Source organism: Otolemur garnettii, unplaced genomic scaffold (assembly GCF_000181295.1).
Source record: "Otolemur garnettii isolate 467f Iridium unplaced genomic scaffold, OtoGar3 scaffold00015, whole genome shotgun sequence".
Classification (NCBI taxonomy): Eukaryota; Metazoa; Chordata; class Mammalia; order Primates; family Galagidae; genus Otolemur; species Otolemur garnettii.
The window spans coordinates 6,676,678-6,697,164 of record NW_003852410.1 but is presented as its reverse complement, the minus strand read 5'-3'; the positions used below and the strand labels follow the sequence as shown (position 1 = coordinate 6,697,164).

Below are 20,487 nucleotides of genomic sequence, written 5' to 3'. Positions count from 1 at the left end.
CGTTGTTCTTCAATTAATTACCAAAGCTTCTTCACTCTAAGTGAAAAGAGTATTAACATTTCTAGCTACTGGTGTTTTTGATAGCTACTGATTTGCAAAATGTACTAAATATTAGCAAAGCATAATCAAATCAGTTGATTATTCTATCCGTAAGCATAACTGTGATAATTTCCTTGTTTTTTATTTCCCCCTTGAACTTGATACTGATGAATCCACATTATTGATGTCACTTGTGTCAGCACTAATGCATCCTAGGGGAAAATGGCATTTCCTTTAGTCATCTTCAGCAGCAGGATCTGGAGCATCCACAGGACCAGGCCTGGGATACGTTGGTCTTATCACCTGCTGAAGTTGAAGTTCAGTGTAGTTTGGGTTCCTCACTGCACTGAATTATAAAACAAATCTAAGGAAAGACTTTGCTCCTAAACATAATTAATCCTACTCTAGTCTCTACTCTCTCTCACCCTCTTCTTGGGGGGAAAAAAAACCAAAAAGCATTGGGGAATTGCCCTCTCTCCTGGCTCAGTTCAAATTTTCCCATCTAGAAGTGAGTATAGGGGGCTGTGTGCATGTGGCGGCGTGGACCCCGAGGGCCGGCGCTGACATGTAAGTACAGCAGGGTGGCATCCTGCCCGTTTTGTCCCAAGCAGATAATCACTGTGAGCTGTAGCAGTGCCCAAAGTGCCCGAACCTCTCAAAATGGTCACCACTTAACAATGTTTTAAGGTGGAAGAGTCATCGTGAGAATACATTTTACAGTCTCTAACACTTGACTGGCTTGTGCTTTCTTTCCTAACTTTTCCTTCTTTTTCTCTCCCCATTTTTTCTTTTCCAGCTAATTTCCATTGATGAATTGGAGAATGCTGAGGTCTTAATTTCTCTGTTCTTTTTGTTTTTACTGTCCCGTGGTGATGTCTCCATGCCCCTCCTCCAGTTAGTCCTGTGACCCGTCCACTAGTCTCTTCAGCGTTGCGTGTCTGCCTTGTGCGGTATGGCTTCTGGGACTGACTGGATCTGTCCTGTCTGTGTTAGCATTTCCCATGAGTTTGTGTGACATTCATCTTTGGAGATCGCATCGGCATCTAGATAAACATTTTCTTAGCTGCAGTAAGATTTCAATCATTCGCTGTCTAGAATCTCAACTGAATTTGCGGTTGATGCTGGCCATTACCATGTCTCTGAAACTCAATTTTGGTCTTAGTACAAGGAGCCCCTTTATCTGCACATAGAGCATCTGATGCAAAGAGATATAAATATCTGCACTGGTATAGTTTGAAAGTAGTTAAGAAAAAAAAGAACAAAACCACTACTCACTTGGTCTACATATTGAAAAGCATTGAGTGAAAGGGTTCTTACAAAATTTTTCAAAGTGCATCGTGAATTCCAAAGTGCTAGTTGAGACTTGCCACTTATAGGCCTCGGAGAGATTAGGAATGTGCCGTAATCCTGTTTTCTCTTCTAGGAAAACTACCTATAGGTTCAGAAATTGAATGGCATACAATGTCTACTATACATACATATCAGATTAATTTCACTTACTCAGAGTTACTCTGAAGACTGAGGAGTGATTGTTTTGTTTGGGATTTGGGGACTTCTTAAATATCTTTTGTTTCTGATTTTTTTTTCAACATTCCTTGCCATATTTTGTCAGCTGTAATACGTGCTAGGTAAGTAGTACCAGAAAAAATTAATTGGGATTAATGTATATAACGGAGGGGATTTAATGGGTTGGTGCACTAGACTAAAATTTTTTTAACGTTTAAAAATCGCTTTTCTGGTCTACTTACCTGTTCTTTTTGGATGACTAGAAGGTGAGAAAAACAAAAGGGAATATAGCAACTTAATTACTTGTTCTATCTACAGTGATTTTTACTATTTTCTGTGTAGCTTTCTCTCTTCTGGGTAGAAAAATATCGCATGCAGAATTTGCATGTTGGCATCCTCTGGTGCTCGTGTTTCTACCTAGGGTTGTAAATGCCTTACTGTTTTAAATTTTTCCCCTGAAATCCTGAGGTTGAGTTTCTATCTGCTTAAGTACAAATTAAGGAAGGAAAACCGTCCCTAATCGGAGTCTGTGGTGTTATTAATATACTGTTTTGCACCACAATAATCAGTTGATGTGTTTGCGTGCTCAAGATAGAACTTGGGTCTCCTGGTTGGGAGTTTATTGCTCACTTATGGAAAGATTCCACAGTTGGAGCAGGTGTGTTTATAATTATACTCTAGGAAATAGAATACTGTCTGTTTATAAAAGAAGAATGTTCTGGCAGACACTTGGATTCTTTGAAAATTCCCTGAAGAAGCAACTGTGGATCCCCTTTGCGTTGTTACCCGTAGTAACTGTCAGAGCCCTGGGACACCAGCACCCTGTCCCCAGTGCTTCAGCCTGGTGGAGCTGCCTGAGGTGCCTGATGGGCCTTTATCATCGATGCTGTTCTGGAACCCCTCATAGCTTCTGTGGTTTTTTCTCCCCGCCAAGCCTTTTTTTTTTTCCCGGTGTCTGCTCCTAGAAACCTGTAGCCCAAAGCTGGGATTCTACAGAAGCTTAATGAGTGTTCCTGCTGCCCAGGAGTAGGGCAGGGCCTCACACCCAGTGTTCTAGATTCTAAACATGAGTGGGAAGGCCCCTGAGAGGGTGTGAGGCCTGTCTGGCAGCCCATAGTCCCCTGATTGAGGAAAGGCCACCGCCCTCTGGTGATGAAGGCCAATTGGGCTCTCTGGGGAGATGCGCAGTGGCTGGCTTGAATAAAAGCCCTCAGAGTCCCCATCAGTTTGCTGAGAAAACAGGGTGAAATGAGGACAATCATAGATTCCCTGCAAGAAAAGTGCATGGGATGGGGCCTTCCCAGCTGCCTTCTAGAATAAAATTTTGTTTACAACCAGGAAGAGGAATGATTTTTGGTCTTTTGGCAAATGAAGAGAGTCTCCATCGTTACCTCCTGATTTTCTCTTTCCATGGGGGCCAGTCTCGAGGGACAGATGGGGTGGAGGAGGGAAAGAAACTCCTCACCTCAGTGTTTCCTTCTACTCTGAGCTTGAGGAATTTTTACCTACATGTACATGGGAATATTCACCCCCTAAATCAAGATACAGAATATTTCCATCACCCCATCAAGTTCCCTTATCTGCCTAATCTTAGCTTGAAATGGACATAAGGGGATGCTAACATTAATTTATACAAGTAATATTTGAGTGTCTGTTATGTTTCAGGCACTGTATTGCAGGATTCAGGTACACTGGTGCTCTAATGGACACAGCATCTGCCTTTGTGGAGCTTATAGTTTTGTAAGGCCGATGGACAGTAGTACACACTAATGTAAAATGATGGTTATGAACCATGAGAAATGTTAGAGAGGAGGAGACATGGGATCATGAGAATGTGGAATCAGTGACTTCTGCCTAAGCAGGAGGTCAGGTAACAGCTTAGGTAATGACAGGTGAGTAGCCCCAGCCGGGGATCGTGTGAGTCACCTTTCCAACCTGTGAAGTGCCACACTAATCCCAGAGATGATTCTGACGAGGTGCTCAAACCTCGGGCAGTGGCGGTGAGGAGAGCAGGAGTCCAGCTAGTTTTCCTATGTGTGTCTTTGGAAAGGAATGGTATGTTGAGAAAGCGTGGGCCATAGCTCAATGGACGTGCCTATTTCTACATATTTGCGATATGATCCCTACTGAATCACTTGTTCCTTGGAACCACAGGAGCTCTGGAGCCACTAGAGTGGGCTGGTGACTTTTCTATCCTGCATTCTAACGAAAAAGCTAAAAGACATTCCCTCTTATCCGGGTTGGCTGCCGTCTACTCATACTAACTTAATTTCTCATACCTTTGAGCTGCTTCTACAGGCAAAAGATGCTTGACAGGGGACGTTGTAACATTCAGAGGGGGGAAAGGAGAAACACAAGAATGATTAAGTTTCACCTTCAGGGGGCGTTCTCATGACGCCCAACCCAGGGTGGAGGTGTCCTACTTTTTTACATTGCTGTGAACTGCTGGGTTGGGCACCTGCCAACATTCAGGCGGCGGTTACATAAGAGCTTTTTTTCCTGGAATTTAGGCTCACTGCTGATGTGTGACCTTCAGCAGTAATTGCCAATAAATGCAGTAGGGCTGTTTACTGTTAGACGCTGGCAACCACAGACAGAGCAGGCTCGGCTCAGAGCACACAGAAGCTACTGCAGAGTCTGTGGAGGGTTTTCTTAATGCTGATATTATTCCATAATGATTGAAGTTGTATCATTTAGTCATTTCAGAATGCATTTAAAAAAAATAATGAACTTTACTATTGAGTTCTGATGAACTTGTTCTATAAAATACAGGTGAAACTCCATTGTCGGAACCAAGTAACATTTATTTAGTTTTGTTTCTAAAAAGGAATGTGGTTAGTAAAGAGAACTGCCTCAGCTGTTATGAAGATTTAAAATTATTCTGCTAAAATGCTAGATATTTTAGCTCAATTTTCCTTAAAGATGTCTGTTCTCTTGCTGTGAGTTTTCAAAGGCCGAGGAAGGGCAGGGCCCAGCAAACGTATCTGCAAGCCCATTTAGTGCTTGTTTGTTTGTTTCTCCCCTCTGAGGTTATGAGTGAATGAAAAGGAACTCTTCAAGAGGGCTGGTAATTCCCTTCGATATGCTGATAATTAGATCTGTAATAGTACAGTTACATTTTTGAATTGCATTCAGTTTCTGCCCAGACTGGTCCACAGAACAAGACATTGTATTTCACAGGAAGATTCTAGAAGCCCTTGGGCAGTAGAAGGATTCCTGTTGAGGGCAGTAGAAAACAAAGGGCGTTTGCAGGCTGTGCGCTCTGCTGGCCTGTGACAGGTATGCATGCAATAATGGATGGAAGGTGGGTGGATGTGGGAGGATGCTGTTGTGCAAACACCAGAAATAGAAACCCTAGGAAGTCTGTGGGCTTCTTTTTATTTAAGCATGACAAAGTATAATTTCCTTCATTTATAGTAGAAATCCCTTGATAAAATGTTAGGCACGTTATGCCTGAGTTGGAAGTGAATAGACAGTGTCTTCCATGCACATATCCAGTTACTACTCAGGGACCCTCGTTATGATGCCCTGATCTGTGGCCTCGTCCAGGAAGGATACTTAGGACCCAGTGACTTGAGATACAGGTTTGAATTTTTATTTCAAAGCCAGTCATCGGGAGTCTTTTTTTCTGTTAAGTTAGATTTTACTGATCTTGTCTAAAAACACAAGGAGGACTTACTATCAAAAAATAAATGCACAGAGGCGATGGGGGCAAGTGTTGGTTTCTGAGCTGAAAACTAGGCCACATCAGATCACCTATGGGTGTGGGAGAAGCATCTTGATTGGAGGCGTGAGCACCAAAATACAGTGATTGGACTAAGGAGAGAGCATGTAAAATGTGGGAAATTCAGACATGCCCGTGCCCTCAAAATGTTTTCTCCCTTAAAGTGTGTTCCCTGGGGACTTGAGCTTTCATGTTTTAAAAAAATTAACTTTGATAATAAGATTGTGACTATATTCATTTATTAAATGTGATCTCCTGGGCAGCTCCTGTGGCTCAAAGGAGTAGGGTACTGGCTCCATATGCTGCAGGTGGTGGGTTCAAACCCAGCCCGGGCCAAAAAACTGCAAAAAAAAAAAAAAAATATATGATCTCCTGCTGTGGGTATTATATATGATATTCATGTAGTTTTTATTTGAACACATAGGCTTGTTATAATGCTTAGGTTTATCAAAAATTGTATTTTATTGCTATAAAAATCAACCTATCCTCAAGGAAGCATAAATGAAATCCTTAGAGGAAGATGTGCTAATACAGGGCTGTGGGTTATTTTACCAAATGGGATATACCAGGGATGGTCCAGCCTTTTCAGGACTGAAAACGTTTTGTGTCCTACCAAGTTGTATTATTTAAGGAACTTGCCTGTTAGATATTATGAAGTGAAGTTTACTGACAGTATACCAAGCATTCCTTAATATTTTAGCTGAAAGAAGTGCTAAAGAATATCTGCTCCAGCCTCCTTGAGCTCCTTGAACAGGTCAGGAGGCAGAAGCCCAGAGGTTCGCGAGACCAGCTCAGGGCCACACAGGGAGCCAGAGCCAAACTCTTGGTGAGCTGTGGGCATGTGACATCTGTCCAGGGCTCGTAGGTTTTCCAGTCTGTTCCGTAAATGGACAGCACTAAAAAATTGTCCTTCTGGTTAGACACTGATTCCTGAAGCTGTGAAGCATCCCCTGTCGTGTCAAACAACTTCATGAAAGTTTAAAGGGGGGAAAGATACTTTAAGTTCAAGATTTAAGAATTAAGCCAAAATCAAGTATGATGATTTAGGAAGGAAACAGAGTGTCAGCATAACTGTAAAGCATAACCCCTGCTCTCTGAGTGCCTGAGAAATAGATATATACAGGCAGTCTCTGGGTCGCAGATAAGATAGGCGTTCTGTAGGCTTGTTCTTAAGTTGAATTGTATGTAAACTGAAACAGGTACATTTACCTGTTACCTGTGATAGCCTCCATTTGTAAGTGCGAGTCTTATATCAGCTGGATGTTTGAATTTGGGGACTTAGTGTAATAGCCTCTAAATAAGAGTTGTATGTAAGTTGGGTGTTTGTAACTCAAGGACTGCCTGGGCTACCTATGGCCATTCTGAGCTCCAGCAAGGGAATTCAGACAATGCACCAGTTCCCATTTTGTCGTCTTTATTTTCTTTAGTGTTTGGGTCTTTTTATTTCTTTAGACAGAGTTGCATTTTGACACCTTTGGTAGAGTGCTGTAGTGTCATAGCTCACAGCAACCTCAAACTCCTGGTCCCAAGTGATCCTCTTGCCTCAGCCTCCTGAGTAGCTGGGCCTACAGATGAGATGCCTGCCACAACGCCTGGCTATTTTTAGAGATGAGGTCTCACTATTGCTCAGGCTGATCTCAAACTCCTGAGCTCAAGCAATCCACTTGCCTCGGCCTCCCAGGGTGCTGGGATTACAGGTGAGAACCACTGCACTTTAGCTTTTGTTTTGTTTAGCAAAAGAGTAAGAGGATAGGTAGTTCTGTGGGTTCTTATAGTAAATCCGTGCCTATAATCCTTTTGTTCTGATCCTATAGGGTTATTGTAAAGGATGTGTTAGTGGGAATGTGGCTGAGGCAAATGTTAGAAAATAATACTTCTTTTCATGTAATCAATGGCTGCTCTAAAATGCACGGGCAAGCCAGGCGCAGTGGCTCACGCCATATTCCCAGCTACTCAGGAGGCTCAGGCAGGAGCAGGAGGATTGCTTGAGCCCAGGAGTTCCACAGCAGCCTGGGCCAACATAGTGAGACCTTTGTCCCATTAAAAAAAAGAAAAGTGTACGGGCAGTTGCTTTAATTCTGTTTTTCTTATGTGTTCATTTTGCACTAAGGGTGGCAAAAATGTTTACACAATTATAATTCTTTAGCCTCAGTATACAGAATGTAAGGGTATTGTTAAAAGTCCAGTCTTGGATTGTGATATTATGTATGTCATTTTTAAGTTATACATACCTGAGGTCTATTTTTACTTTGCTTACCACACACACACACACACGTCCTTTCTAGCACTGTGTGCCCCCGACCCCTAACAGGAGGCTAAGTGCTTTAGGCAGAATCTTCTCTCTGAGGCTTGGCGATGGATTCATGCCTGAAAGGTCTTCTGTGGGCAGTTGAGTGAGCAGCCCTCCACATGTGCCTCATTGTCGTCTGCAAAGTAGTTTAATCCCTGGTACCTTTATTTCATTTTACCTATTGGGAATTAGAAAAAAGACAGAAATCATTAAGTTGCATAATGTAGCAACCCTTTATTAAGAGGACTTTTTTTCCACCTTGGGGGTTTAAACTATGAAATGGATAGTGCTGAACTGGATTGAGAAAACACCAAATTTCATAGCTTCATCCTCCATGCTTTCAACACAACCTCTGCCCCATCAATTGTGCTCTGTCACTGGGGCACTGTCAGAGGCCAAGGTCGCACAGGTGCGGTGAGAGCCTTGGCTGCGTCCCTAGACCCCAGACTACACCTGATACCATTCAGCCATGCCACTGCTGTGTGACTTTGGTCTGAGCTGCCCCAGTGGGGTCTGGCAGCAGTTCCCTGCTCCAAAATGGCTCCTTTTAGAGGACAACAGCAGTGGCCTTTTCTCCAGGCACATCCTTCTCATAGCCACCACATATGTCCTCTTGCTTTGCTTGTGTATCCTTTGGAGACATCCTTTTGTCTCTCATCCACATGTTGGAAATTAGGGAATAGAGGGAAGTGTCTGTGTGGCATAGCAGGGATGGAGCTGGGGAGCCTGGTCCATGCAGCCCTTTGGGGAAACACGGGGTGGAATGTCCATCCTCAATGTAACCCTGAACTCAACACAGGAGATGCTGCTCCTCCTCGAGACACTGGACAGGGAAGCTTTAGCCCCTAAGCACGAGAGCCTGGTCTCGTAACTCTGCTACAGGGCAGGGTGTGGAGAAAGGAGCGATGCAGAGACAGCCCTTCACTAGTCACAGGGGAGTGGCCCTGCACAGCTTTCACGCGCTCGGGCCCTGCATCATCTCCACCCTCTGCCTGGCCTCTGTGGGATGCACACGGTCACTCTCCCTTGCTCCCAGATGTGCAGCCATTCTTCCTTGGACACCTTACATTTTTAAGACATAGCTCCTAGTGGTGGATTCTTGGTTTCTTATTTTAAATGTGTTTCTCCATCTCAGGCCAGTTTTCTCCTCCAGCACAACCACATTCAGTTTAGTTTAAAAAGTATTCGGTCCCCTCGATTGCGGAAGCCCACTCCAGCAGGTTGGTGCGGCAAGGTCACCTCATCTTTTATCCTTCCTCCTGTGTTGTGTCGTTGAGTGTTGGTCTCTGGACTTCTTTGTGGCCCACGAGACACAAGTGCCATGACTAACATGCTCCGTTTTACTCCCAACTAGCTGCCGCCAGCTCCGGACTCTGAGAACTCCACAGCAGAGGTGTGTTGCCCACCTATTATTTGTAGTGCCAGTGCCAGCAAATATGGGTGCTCCCCAGTGTCCTGGTTGAGTGTCTCAATTGTTGTGATGAAGTGTCTGTCCCGGTGGTAGTAAAGCGCAGGAGGGAGCTTTCCAGGGTGCCTGAAAACTGAGCATGACTCTGGGGGATGTGAATGCAGCTCTCGGTGTAGAAACAGGGGTGTCCAACCTGCATCCCATGGGCTTCATGCTGATTTTGTAAGGACCTTTTTCGCTTACCTGTGTTGTCAGATATCATGAAAAGTATGCACGGGCTTTTTTTTTTTTTTTTTTTTTTGCTAATCAGTTTTCCTTGGTGTTTGTGTATTTAACCTGTGGTCCAAGACAACTCTTATTCTTCTGATACGTAGTGGGGGGAAAAAAAAAGTTGGACACCCCCGGTGTAGCAGGGAGGTCCTAAGAAGCTGGCTCTAAACCAAGTGTCCTCCAGGCAAGAGAGGTTGAAGTTTCCCACATAAAACTTTCATAGTCTTGTGATGTTCAGTTGAGAAACTTGGGGATGTTAAAACCTTACTGCTGTTAAACAAAACTGACTCTGGGTCCCATGCAGAGCTGGTGCAGTTGTGAAGTGGTGAATGTTAATCCATAGTTTTAGGAAAAGCTGCTAGTAAACTTGTAGTTTCACAGTGCACTTCGTTTTGTTCTGTTCTTTCTGCTGCTAACTGAACTTGCTTAAATGTGGGACTGAAGTCTATTAAGATCCCATAGAAGCATTTTGGGGAAGCCTATTTCCAATTTCAAAATTGAATTTAGGAAACTTGTAAAATCACAGCAGTTCAAGGTAGAGCGAAGCATACTTTATTTGAAAGAAGTCTATTGAAGATCTTAAAAATTGAATAAGAACACATGATCAAATAGCAAAGTTGCAGTGTGGTTATTTTCTAAGGATCAGGCTCTAATTTCCTAATCTAGTGGTCTCCTGTTGCAACCCACAGGAACTGTATTAAAGGGTCGTGGCATTAGGAAGGTTGAGAACCATTGTCCTAATCAGAGCTCTTCATTGTTGATAGTTTTGATTAGAGTACCTGTCTGCTGGTGGGGTGGGGAGAGCCGTGGTCTCGTGTCTGTCTGCTCAGAAGCGTGTGCACTGGTGTCCTTAGCATGAGCTATGCAGTGATGCATGTATGAGCCACCAGGACCGGCCCAGTTGAGTCTTTCATTACATCCCCTTTTCGATTAATGTAACAATTTGTAATATAGAACCTTCCTTTTATGATCTATACCATAAATAAAGGTGGCCACAAAGTCATAATATCGTCCCATTTTAACCAATGCTCTGGGGTGGGGGGAAGCGGGACAGTTGTTACGCAGCCTCTCAGGTAATCAAGCGTGAATATTTGGGGGTGGAAATAAAAACTCAGCTGTTTTCCTTTCGTGTAACTTTTGATCGGCTGTGTATGAGCTCTCAATGTTTTTTGTTTGTGACTGTTGCTTAAGATGGTAGCGTCTCCTTAGTGTGGTACTTAAAATGGAATTTCTACATGCTTAGCAGGAGGCTGAAGCAAGTCCACCCCTGAGGCAGCTGGAAGACCATAAAAGGGTACGTAGCCTTGAGTCTTGGTTGTTGAGAGCTAATGACCTTACCACTTGCTTCAGCCACACACTTGATGGAAAGACAGTATTGTTCATACTGTTAAGGCGTTAACTGACTCAAGAGCATTCATAGCCTTGTATGTGAATGGACTGACTGGCAGTTCCGCCTCTTATCCACCCAGCCAGCCTCCAAATAATGACCAAGTAAGCTTTTCATGTCTGTCCTTCTTTTTCTACTTAGGTGAAGTCTTAAATTATTTTTTCTGTTAATGACTAATGATCGTTGTGAATAATTTATAATAAATTATTAAAATTTTCACAGTTATAGCACCCAGCCATTAGAGCCGTAAGAGCTGCTAGCATTTTAATAAATACCTTCTTCTACCCACCTTATTTTACATGCGTGAGCATGTGTGCTGATAGATATACCTACACTGGCGTCGTTCATTGGACTGTTTTAAGTGTACAGCTTTTGTACATGGCTTTTGCCATTTCATATCTGAGTGTTGTTTTTAACCTGTGAAAGTTAACGGCTTCCTGAGCTCCCCTAAACGAACAAGTGGTTCATCATGTTTTTCCTTTGACAAGAAAATGAACAGACAGGTACATCCTCCAGTAGATGTCTAGAAGAGAGATTCCCAGGCCACAGGGCAGGTACCTTCTCCAGGTGCTGCTTGTGCATCACCTCCCGTCTTCTATTTGCTTGTACATGCTCACGAGCATGCTGATTTTTATGTTTCCGGTTTTGGGAAGATAACTAGACGTCCTGGTTTTTTGAGAGCGTATCATATACAGTTACTGTGCTAAGACCTTTACCTAGGTTCATTCATCAGATTTCATTAATGCTTACGCTGACCCTGGACACAGCCTTCATCCCCACTTCATAGATTAAGAAATCGAGACTCAGGTTAAGCACCTTACCCAAGGTTGTGGGGTTAGAAAATGACCCATCATTACAAAGGCTGCCTTGAAGCTGTGGCCACTGGAGAATTTATCCCTGAGATATATGGGTAGCGGCTGCACCTTTGTTCTGCTCACACACCTGGGTCCTGCTCAGTCCTACCATATCCCAAGTATCTTCTATTCTGCTGCTGTAATGGAGAGAGAAACTTTGTGATTCCTCAGAGTGGGACCAGAGTATAGTCCCTGGGAAGTTGGCATTTCAGCAGAATTCAAGGTGCAATGCTGTAGCCCGTCTCCTCTAGCATCCGGTATCTCCTCTATTTCATGGACCAAGGTCACCTTGGATTCATGCATTTTCCATCCTGTCTGCCCTTTAAAATTACGTTAGAATGGGGAGAGGGGAGAAAAGAGGGACATGGGGGTGTTCCCACTTAATAGGCACAGTGTTAGGGTACATGCCACACCTCTTGGTGGCAGGACACAATTATAAGAGGGACTCTACCTAACAAATGCAAACATTGTAACCTAATTCTTTTCACCCTCAGTTAACCTGAAACAGTTATAAACAAACAAACAAACAAACAAAAAGGGTTACCTTACATCTTAGTACTCAAGACCTTAGGCAGAAGCACGCAGCCATCCCTCCTGTCCTGAGTCTCAGGGTTTTGGTGTTGAATGCTGCCTGTGCCTGTGAACTTTGGAGTTAGAAACAAATTCATGTCTCCTTTTGCCAGGCACTAGCTGTGTGATTTGGGGCAAATTATTTAACTTCCCTGTGCCTCTGTTTCTTCTGCTATAAAATGGGATCATAGACCCCATCCCTTAGAGCTGTCTACTTGAACTTTCTGAAAAGCACTTAGCAGTGGCTGAATATGATAAAGCATATTAAATGTTGCAGTTGCCTTGCAAATTAAAACAACAGGGGTAGGAGGAGGAGGTATTTTTAAATCCAGTCACTACCTTGGTGCTGACTAAGGTGTGAGAGGCTCACAGCTCACAGGAGAGGGTGATCTTGCTTGAAGCACATGATTTTGAAGTGGCTGGAACCGGGAAGCACAAAGGTCAGTTCTGTCTCCTTCGTGTGTGGCGATGTTAACTCCTTAGTGCCTTGCTCAACACTGGCTCTGCTCCCACACGGTTCGTTAGCCACTGGTATAGTTGACATCAATGAAACTCTTCTTAGTGCAATGGCCAGGTAGGACCCCAGCTCAGTGTCACTGCTCCACATCACTGATCTACCAATTGCCGCTGTTTGAACATGACACTTATTACAAATGAAACTCTTTGACTTTTTCTTTTCTCAGTCTTAGGTAATAATGTGTGTGGAATTTCTTACAGAGACAAACATCTGATATTTGTTTGCATACTGTAGGTGTAAACTGCTGGCAAAAAAAAAAAAAAAGAAAGCTGGTATTATTTTTAAAAAGAGTTGCACAGCCAAATGTTAAAGCTGAAGTGATGTTATTTGGGAAGTCATATATTTTTTTTTTCTCATCTCTGCAATCAGATTTCTCAGCCTGGTACATCGTGAACAGCTTAGTGTTGTTGAGTAATTTATATCAAGATGATTAGGAAGGCTTTTCTGTACAGATTTTAATTTTTCCCAAATTAAACCACTGGCTCAGAAAAACAGCATTTTCCTTGAACCCAAGTTTTCACACTAGGGATTTGCATAACTTTTAATAATTCGTATCCATGTTCTCTTTCTGTCCCCTTTTATCTAAAATTCTTAATCTTTATTCTTTCAAAAAAGGAATGAATCTTATCCGTTCTTTAAAAAAATCCCACTTGCTTTCTGGTTTTTTTTTCTTACCGTTTAATTTTTGTGTGTATGTAGAGAAGGTGAGATGAATACGTGCCAAAAAAACCTTATAATTAAGAGGGGGGAAAAATAAAAAGTTTGTGGGGTGGAATTTTTTTCCCCATAATGAGCACATTTCATGATATTCTCCTATGGGGAAAAATGTACCATTTGATGCATCAGTTGCTATGGTAACTGCTAGGGTTTTTCTGTGGAAGGAGAGGCAGAATGGTAATGTGAGATCCCTTTGTAACTTCAGTTTGGCATCCAGGCTGCAGACATGTGGACTTCCAGTTCCTGGAGTCCACTGGTTCCTTTCCTTACCTCCCTCTTGTTTGATTGCAGACTGACCAGGGTCTTGCTATTTATCCTCAAAACCACAGAGCGGGGTGGGGGTGGGGGGATACAAAACCAACCATCAAGAACTGAAAATCTAACTGAGTCACTCCAGACTCAAGGGGAATCATGGATCACAGCCTCCAGCTGGGACTTCCTTAAGGGCCGTCTGTCTGTCAACTGCTCATGGCCATTCTTCTTTTGACATGGCCATTCAACCCTGTGTTTTTCTAGATTCTTGTCGCGATGGCTACATTGGCCGTCATCCCTGGCTGCGGTTTACAGGTCTCAGCCCAGCCATCTACCTCTCCATCAATGTTCTCAGGGTGCCACAGGGGGGCCGGTTAGAGAGTTAAGATGTTAACTGGCAGCCAGTTTTGGTGTTGGAACTCAAAGTCTGTATCTTACTATAAGTAAATGAAGTAGAAGCATCACTGTTTTTAAGAGGGGAAATCATATTTAATCTGTCATGTTCAACATAGAGGCAATGTTTCCTAAGCCATTGAAGAATCTGGTGCTAAATTTTTCCCCACCTTCAAGCAGTTCATTTACAAAGTACTTGAAACATCCCAAGTAACTTACCCATTTGAAGCACTCTTGGAATTTTGAATTTATCGTCAGTCCAGGTGGGAAATAAGTGTCACAAGCTGATAATTTACCGTCTTTTTGCTGAACTACAATGAGAGATGTATTTGCGGGTCAGATAGAGCAAGGAAAATTGGGATTTTCTGTTTCCTGCACATTCATTTAAAAATCAGTTCCCCCTCTTAACCCTCCCCACCTCTCCCCTGTGTACCCAAACCCAATCTGTCCCTGGAGTCTTTGACTAGCAGCACATATTATCAGAAGAGATAAATCTGGCAGTGTAGCCCTGGGACTTTACACGATTTTGAGGATTGACAGGAGTTTTCTGACTTTCTTCCTTCCTTCCTGGTCCCCCACCACCCCCAGGCTACCCTCCCTCTCCTGGTCTATACTTCCTGTCTTGTTTTGCAAACACCCCACTTGAAATCTCCAGACCTATTCTTAGAGCTTATTAACAAATCACTTTAAATTCTACTGAGTCATGTTACAATTGCAGGTCCCTTCAGATCTTTTGAATCTCTATTTTAGAGACCTGCCAAATTCCAACACCTCTCCTCTCTGCTAGACTTCTCACTTACCCCTCTTGATGATGCACCAGAAGAACTCCATGCCTTACTACTTTGTCCCGGCAAAGAGTGTGTGTTTGTGGGGGGGATCTCATCCAGTCTTTGACTTTTAGAAACCCACAGATGAGAAGAGGGTCTGAGAGTCCCTCGGGAGCATGGCTGAGAGTGTGATAGCTCAGACTGCACCCTGCTGCCATGTGCTGGCTCGCCACTGTCCCCGAGCATTACTGAACAAATCAAAGGTTTTTTTTTTGGGGGGGGGTGGTTAGAGTTATGAGAATGAGTTGTTATATCCCCTGTCCAGGATTCTTTGGCTATTTATATTTTTAAAACTTAAAGTTGAAATATGTGCAAACTAAGTCAGAAGAGTTTGACGACACCCATTTGCACCTCAGTTGCAACAACTATCAACTCATGCCTCATCTTGTCTTATTTCTCTCCTTCCCCATTACCACTTCTCCTCTGTTATTTTAAAGCAAATCCCAGACAAAATGACATTTCATTCATGATGGTTATTTGCGATGGAACATACCTGATATCTGCCACTAATTTATTTCTTCTACCATTACTTATTCTTTGGCCCATTGATTATTCTTTGTGAGAAAGGCTTACTTTGGATGTATGAAATCATTGTACTCTATTGTTCTGATAGCCTAATATTTTTAGGACCATGGGGGAATAAACCCTGTACTTAAAATAACATTTTTATATTGCAACATGGAAGCTGACCTATAAAATTTTCAGGTTTTCCAAATTTTATTGAGTTACCCCAAAGGGATTTCTGTTTGTTATTGTTAGTCCTTCAAATCACTGTTCTGCCTTATCACTATGTGAGAGAGTACTTCAGATAGTCAACTTTCTAGATTGTTGCCTTTATAAAAAAGGATCTGGTTTTCTGAGAAAGTGTTAAAGTTAACGTCATAGTTTCTAAATGCTTTTATTAATAATTTATCTTTTCACTGAGTGAAACTGGATCAATTATAACTGAGTACCCCTGTGTTTTTTTTTTGAATATTAGTCAATTAGTTATGCATTAGATTCAGAACCTGATTTCGTTATCCTGTTTGAATTAAGGGTGAGGCACTCAGGCAAATTTTGGTCAACCGTTACTATGGAAACATCAGACCTTCAGGAAGAAGAGAGAGCCTTACCAGCTTTGGCAATGGCCCGCTGTCACCAGGAGGACCCAGCAAGCCTGGGGGAGGAGGTAGGCAGTGTGGTGTGCTGATGAACTTCATGTGTGAATCAAGTGTGTCGTGTGACAGCTGCATGTTTCTGCCTAACAGGTTGAAACTCTTAACAACAGATGAATTTGTGTTACAAGTGCATTTTTTAGCAACTTGTTTTGTCTTTGGTCTACCGTTAAATTGATGCCTAAACATATTTCCCTGCAAAGTAGCATTTTCTTGCAATGAGAGAGTGGATATGCCTTTTACTCCTCTTCTATTCGAATGACTCAAGGAACTGGATTTTATTGCACATTTTTTTTTGTGGTCATTAGCACTCATGTCTTCCCATAAAATGATGAGGATACTGGCAGCCAGGTTAGTGAAAGCTACCATTTCCTCTTTTTCTTTTGCAGTTTTTTGCCGGGGCCTGGTTTGAATCCGCCACCTCCAGCATATGGGGCTGGTGCCCTACTCCTTTGAGCCACAGGCACCGCCCAGGAAGCTACCATTTATTATGCACTAACTGCGTGCCAGGGGCTTTCCTACCCCATTGCATTCTTTATCTTATGTTCTCCTCCAAGTTACTCATTAGATAGTAGGTAGTGGCTTCACCTCAGTTTAGCAGAGGAAATGGAGGCTTGTTAATGGCTGGTCTATAATTTGAATCTGGTATCTTTCATTCTAACGCCCATGCTGTGTGCATCTGCATACTCTTATGGGAGTTTACAAAAACACATCCCTGTACAGAAGTGCTTAAAAAGAGATCCTTAAAAGTGTTTCAAATTTTAAGCACAATTACAGGGAAAAGTTGCAGAGACATGGAACTCAACGGTGGGCGTTACGTAGGTTGGGCTTTTAGGGGAGCTCAGCGCTCAAAGCAAAAATGTAAGTTGCCTGATTCTATCTTGTGGGGATGACTGTGGGGCAGCTTCTGATCCTTGGCAGGTTCCATGCCCAGCACAGAAATATTCCAAGTTTGATAAATTTGTCCCAGCAAATTCTAGGGAGGGAGCTGGACTTCACCTGATGAAAACTTAAATTGTACCTGACCAGTTCCTGGGAGCATTCAGGCTTCCATGTAGATGTAGTTCTCAGGGCATCTCAGAGATGGAGACTGAATGTTTCAAAACCCCCAAATTCATGTAGAAGTTCTCAAAACTGTTTCTCTTCACTTTCCTTAGTGGCATCATCACTTGAGGCCCTTGAGAGGCACCCTGGGGGGATCTGGAAATATAAGGCAGACACTGCTCTAAGACGCTGGAGCAGGGAAGACGTGGAGCATGACTTCTACCTTGCACCACAGATTTACAGGGCATAGTAAAGGACAGCAGTGTAGAGAAGGTAGCATTTGAATTGAGCTCTGCAGGAAAGGACTGAAGATTTTCCACTTTCTGAAAGTGATCAGCTTATTTCTCTACATGCATTAATATTTTCATTATTGCCATTAGTAATGCAAGGAGAGCCCTCAAATCTGTACTTTTCAGACATAGAATCCATCCTGCTAAATGGCTATGTCCTCTCTTCTTAAGTATGTGCATCTCATTTCAAGCACAGTGAGGATGAGAACTCTGCCATGTTCACTTCCCTAGCCCCAGCTCTTGGCTCCATGCTAAGTACTGAGTAAATATTGAATGACTGAATGAACAGATAAATTATGAGGGTGAGTGTGGGGGTTGGGTGTATTAGAGAGAGAGCCAAAGTGATCCCCATAGGCTAAATATTTTCAAGAGTGTTCTAAGAAGTGTTTGAGTTTGGTTTGTCTCTTACTCTCAGATCAGTTCTTAGTAATTCTGCCCCCAAGTTGTTACTGCGTTTTAATGTCAGGGAGGGTTCGCTGAATGGCTTTAGGTTACTTACTGGAAATGTATCTCTCGTTCTTCATCTTATCTGCCTGGGTTGAAGTACCATCTCTGCTGCTTACAAGCAGAGTGTCCTTGGACAGGTGACTTCATCTCTCCATGTTAATAAGGGGGGGTTAAGAGGGTTGAAAGAAATAATATGGGTAAGGGGGTTAGTGCATAAAGTATCGGTGTGTTTTAGGTATGTGGTGAACATTAGCTGCTCTGATTGTGATTAGTAAAAACAATGTTCTGTCTTCCTAGGGGGAGGTTCTGGATCCAGCTCCATGAGCAGGGGGGAGATGAGCTTGGCCGAAGTTCAGTGTCACCTTGATAAGGAGGGGGCCTCCAATCTGGTAATTGACCTCATAATGAACGCATCCAGTGACCGAGTATTTCATGAAAGCATTCTCTTGGCCATTGCCCTTCTGGAAGGCGGCAACACCACCATACAGGTAGGAAGACAGTGTGGCTGCTGGCATGGCATCCCAGCCAAGCAGGGGGAGAGTCTGTTTTGGGAGCCAGATACACAGGTGGTGTGAAGACTTGGATAAGGGACAGCTCATTCTTAGGGCACAATGTTCTGTTGTTCTGAAAAACAAATTCTACTGATATCCTGCTGTGATCATTCAGTCATAATTCAGACTTGGTTGCAAAATGTAAGTTACATTTGAAAACTGTTAAAATGCTGAGGATGTGCAAAGAAAATTGGCCCAAGATCTGGTGGGTATTCCATAAATGTCTGTTGAATGAATGATTGAGTGAAGTTTATTTACACTTTTATCCAAGACTGTCGGGGATACCTACCTTCACAAGATGACCAGAAGGAAGTTTGGACTGCGTGTGCTGTTGATATTTAGAGGATTTAACTTGCATATCTGCAGACATTGCAGCTCTTGTTCAACTGTAAATTTCTCTGCCTAAAAGTTAAAAACGGAAAATTCAATAAAACCAAACCAATCTGAACTAATACAAACTGATAGGGAGAAGCCAGGCTAGGTTAGTCAGAGATGAGTAGATGATTTTTGGGAAGATTACTATGAAAGCTTATACCTAAATTAATAAAAACCCAGAATCTGGCAGAAGTGTTTAAAATATTTTCAAGTTTTAATGATATATAAGTAATGTAACTTTATGTAGAAATGGTGTTTAAAATGATACCTTTAAATATTTTTAATACCTTCTTCATTCGGTCTTCTTTCTTCGTTGACTCTCTGAGTAAGAGTCTACTTAGATGTGTGTGTGCATATGGGTGTACACGTACATACACATGCATATTTGATAAAAGCTTTATTGAGATCTAGTTCACATACCATAAAATTTACCATTTTTGAGATATACATATATATATATACACACACATACATACACATATATGAATGATCTGACATATTCTTGGCCTTGAATTGAAGTTCAGAGTCTGGATTAATGAAGTCTTGGTTCTTTGTGCAAATCAGAAAAGGGTGTTTCTTCCTATGAGTCGATGTGCCCCGGGCCAAGGCACCTGGGCTTGGCAGGTGCAGCACAGGTGAGATTGCAGTCCCTGCCCACTCTCCGGCTGTCGCCCTTGTGCCTTGCATAACCTGTGCAGCCGACTGCCAAGACCCTTTCTTCTCACCATCCCATCCCCACTTGCTCTAATACACATTTCAGAAGTTTGTTATTATCCATTGTACCAAGGTGGGATTCGTGACCATGAGTTAGTCACCTGGGCAGATGGCAAGGTCCACGACCTGTCTGCACACGAGTTGTAACATGTTAGGACTGCTGCTTGATTTTGTCACGTGGCTATGAGTGGGTCCTGCAGTCCTCCTTGTCATGGGGTGTTGCCCCATTGTGGCCACGTTCATGGTGTCCAGGTCCGTGTGTCGAGATGAAGGCAGTGTTGAAATGCTCCTTCCCTTTGCTCCACGTGACACCTGGACTAGACCATTGAACTTAATTCTTACTGAGCATTTCGTGTGCATGTTACTCCAAACACTGGAGCCAGTCGTCTGACGGAATTTTCTCTAGACATACCAAGTGTGAAAAATGAGGGCAATGTGGTGAATTTTTCATAAATCAGCATGTTCCCTTTGAAGGACTATCTAACCATTGTATTTTTCTGAGATTTTGTCTCTCGAGTTTTTATTTTTAGCTCCACTGTCTTGTCTTTAATGAAATGGTGTTGATAATGGATGATAGTTTTTTTTTTCTATTGGCCAAATAAGGAGGTAGAAACCCTAAGTCATTCCCTCCCTTCCCTGACATGTCTTAAAGCCTTACTAGTTTGAGAAATCTCAGAAGTTCAGCCTTCGGAAACTTGATCATCTAGCAAGGATACATGTTCATAGGAAGCCGTGTCTCGTACACGCCATCTGAGAAGTAGACACCATGGGACCACCAAAGAAGTACCCCCATGTCTGTGACAGGTAGAGAAAGATCTTTGGATGAAATGGCCTTTGAAGAATGGGTACGGGTCTGAATGGTGGGAACTGGGCGAGGAGCTGGAATGTGGAGAGCCTCTGTCACGTCCTATGGAGAGAAGGCCCAGAGCTGCAGAGCAGGGGGTGAGCTCCCAGAGCAAAGGTTGGGCTCCCAGAGCAGTGGTTGGGTCCTTTGGGCTGGGGAGCACAAAGTAGGTGAGGCAGGGTCTGGGTGGGTGGGCTCTGTGTGTGGCTGCAGTGCACCCCTCCACGGGGCTTCAGAGCTTTAACTTAGAACTATAAATCTGGCAGTATAGGGACAGATAATTATTGAGAAAAGCAGGGGCCAGAAGGAGGCAG

The 20,487-nt window shown here is 43.0% G+C and overlaps 1 protein-coding gene and 1 long non-coding RNA gene across 5 annotated transcripts in view; one reads left to right on the top strand and one right to left on the bottom strand.

Annotated features, from left to right (window-relative positions):
* The window catches only part of ITPR1 (inositol 1,4,5-trisphosphate receptor type 1), a 338,711-nt gene that overhangs the window by 210,387 nt on the left and 107,837 nt on the right, over positions 1 to 20,487 (top strand). For all 4 annotated transcript variants that reach the window (XM_023510682.1, XM_023510681.1, XM_023510680.1 and 1 more), the window contains 2 exons: positions 15,790 to 15,922; positions 17,987 to 18,177. In XM_023510682.1, coding sequence (XP_023366450.1) covers positions 15,790 to 15,922; positions 17,987 to 18,177 — 324 coding nt within the window. The remainder of the gene's footprint in view (positions 1 to 15,789; positions 15,923 to 17,986; positions 18,178 to 20,487) is intronic.
* Positions 7,449 to 18,614, bottom strand: LOC111723738. The gene is made up of 4 exons (XR_002772222.1): positions 18,530 to 18,614; positions 16,930 to 17,108; positions 14,147 to 14,238; positions 7,449 to 7,737 (listed from the first exon to the last, which is right to left on the bottom strand). It is a non-coding gene; the product is annotated as an uncharacterized LOC111723738 (long non-coding RNA).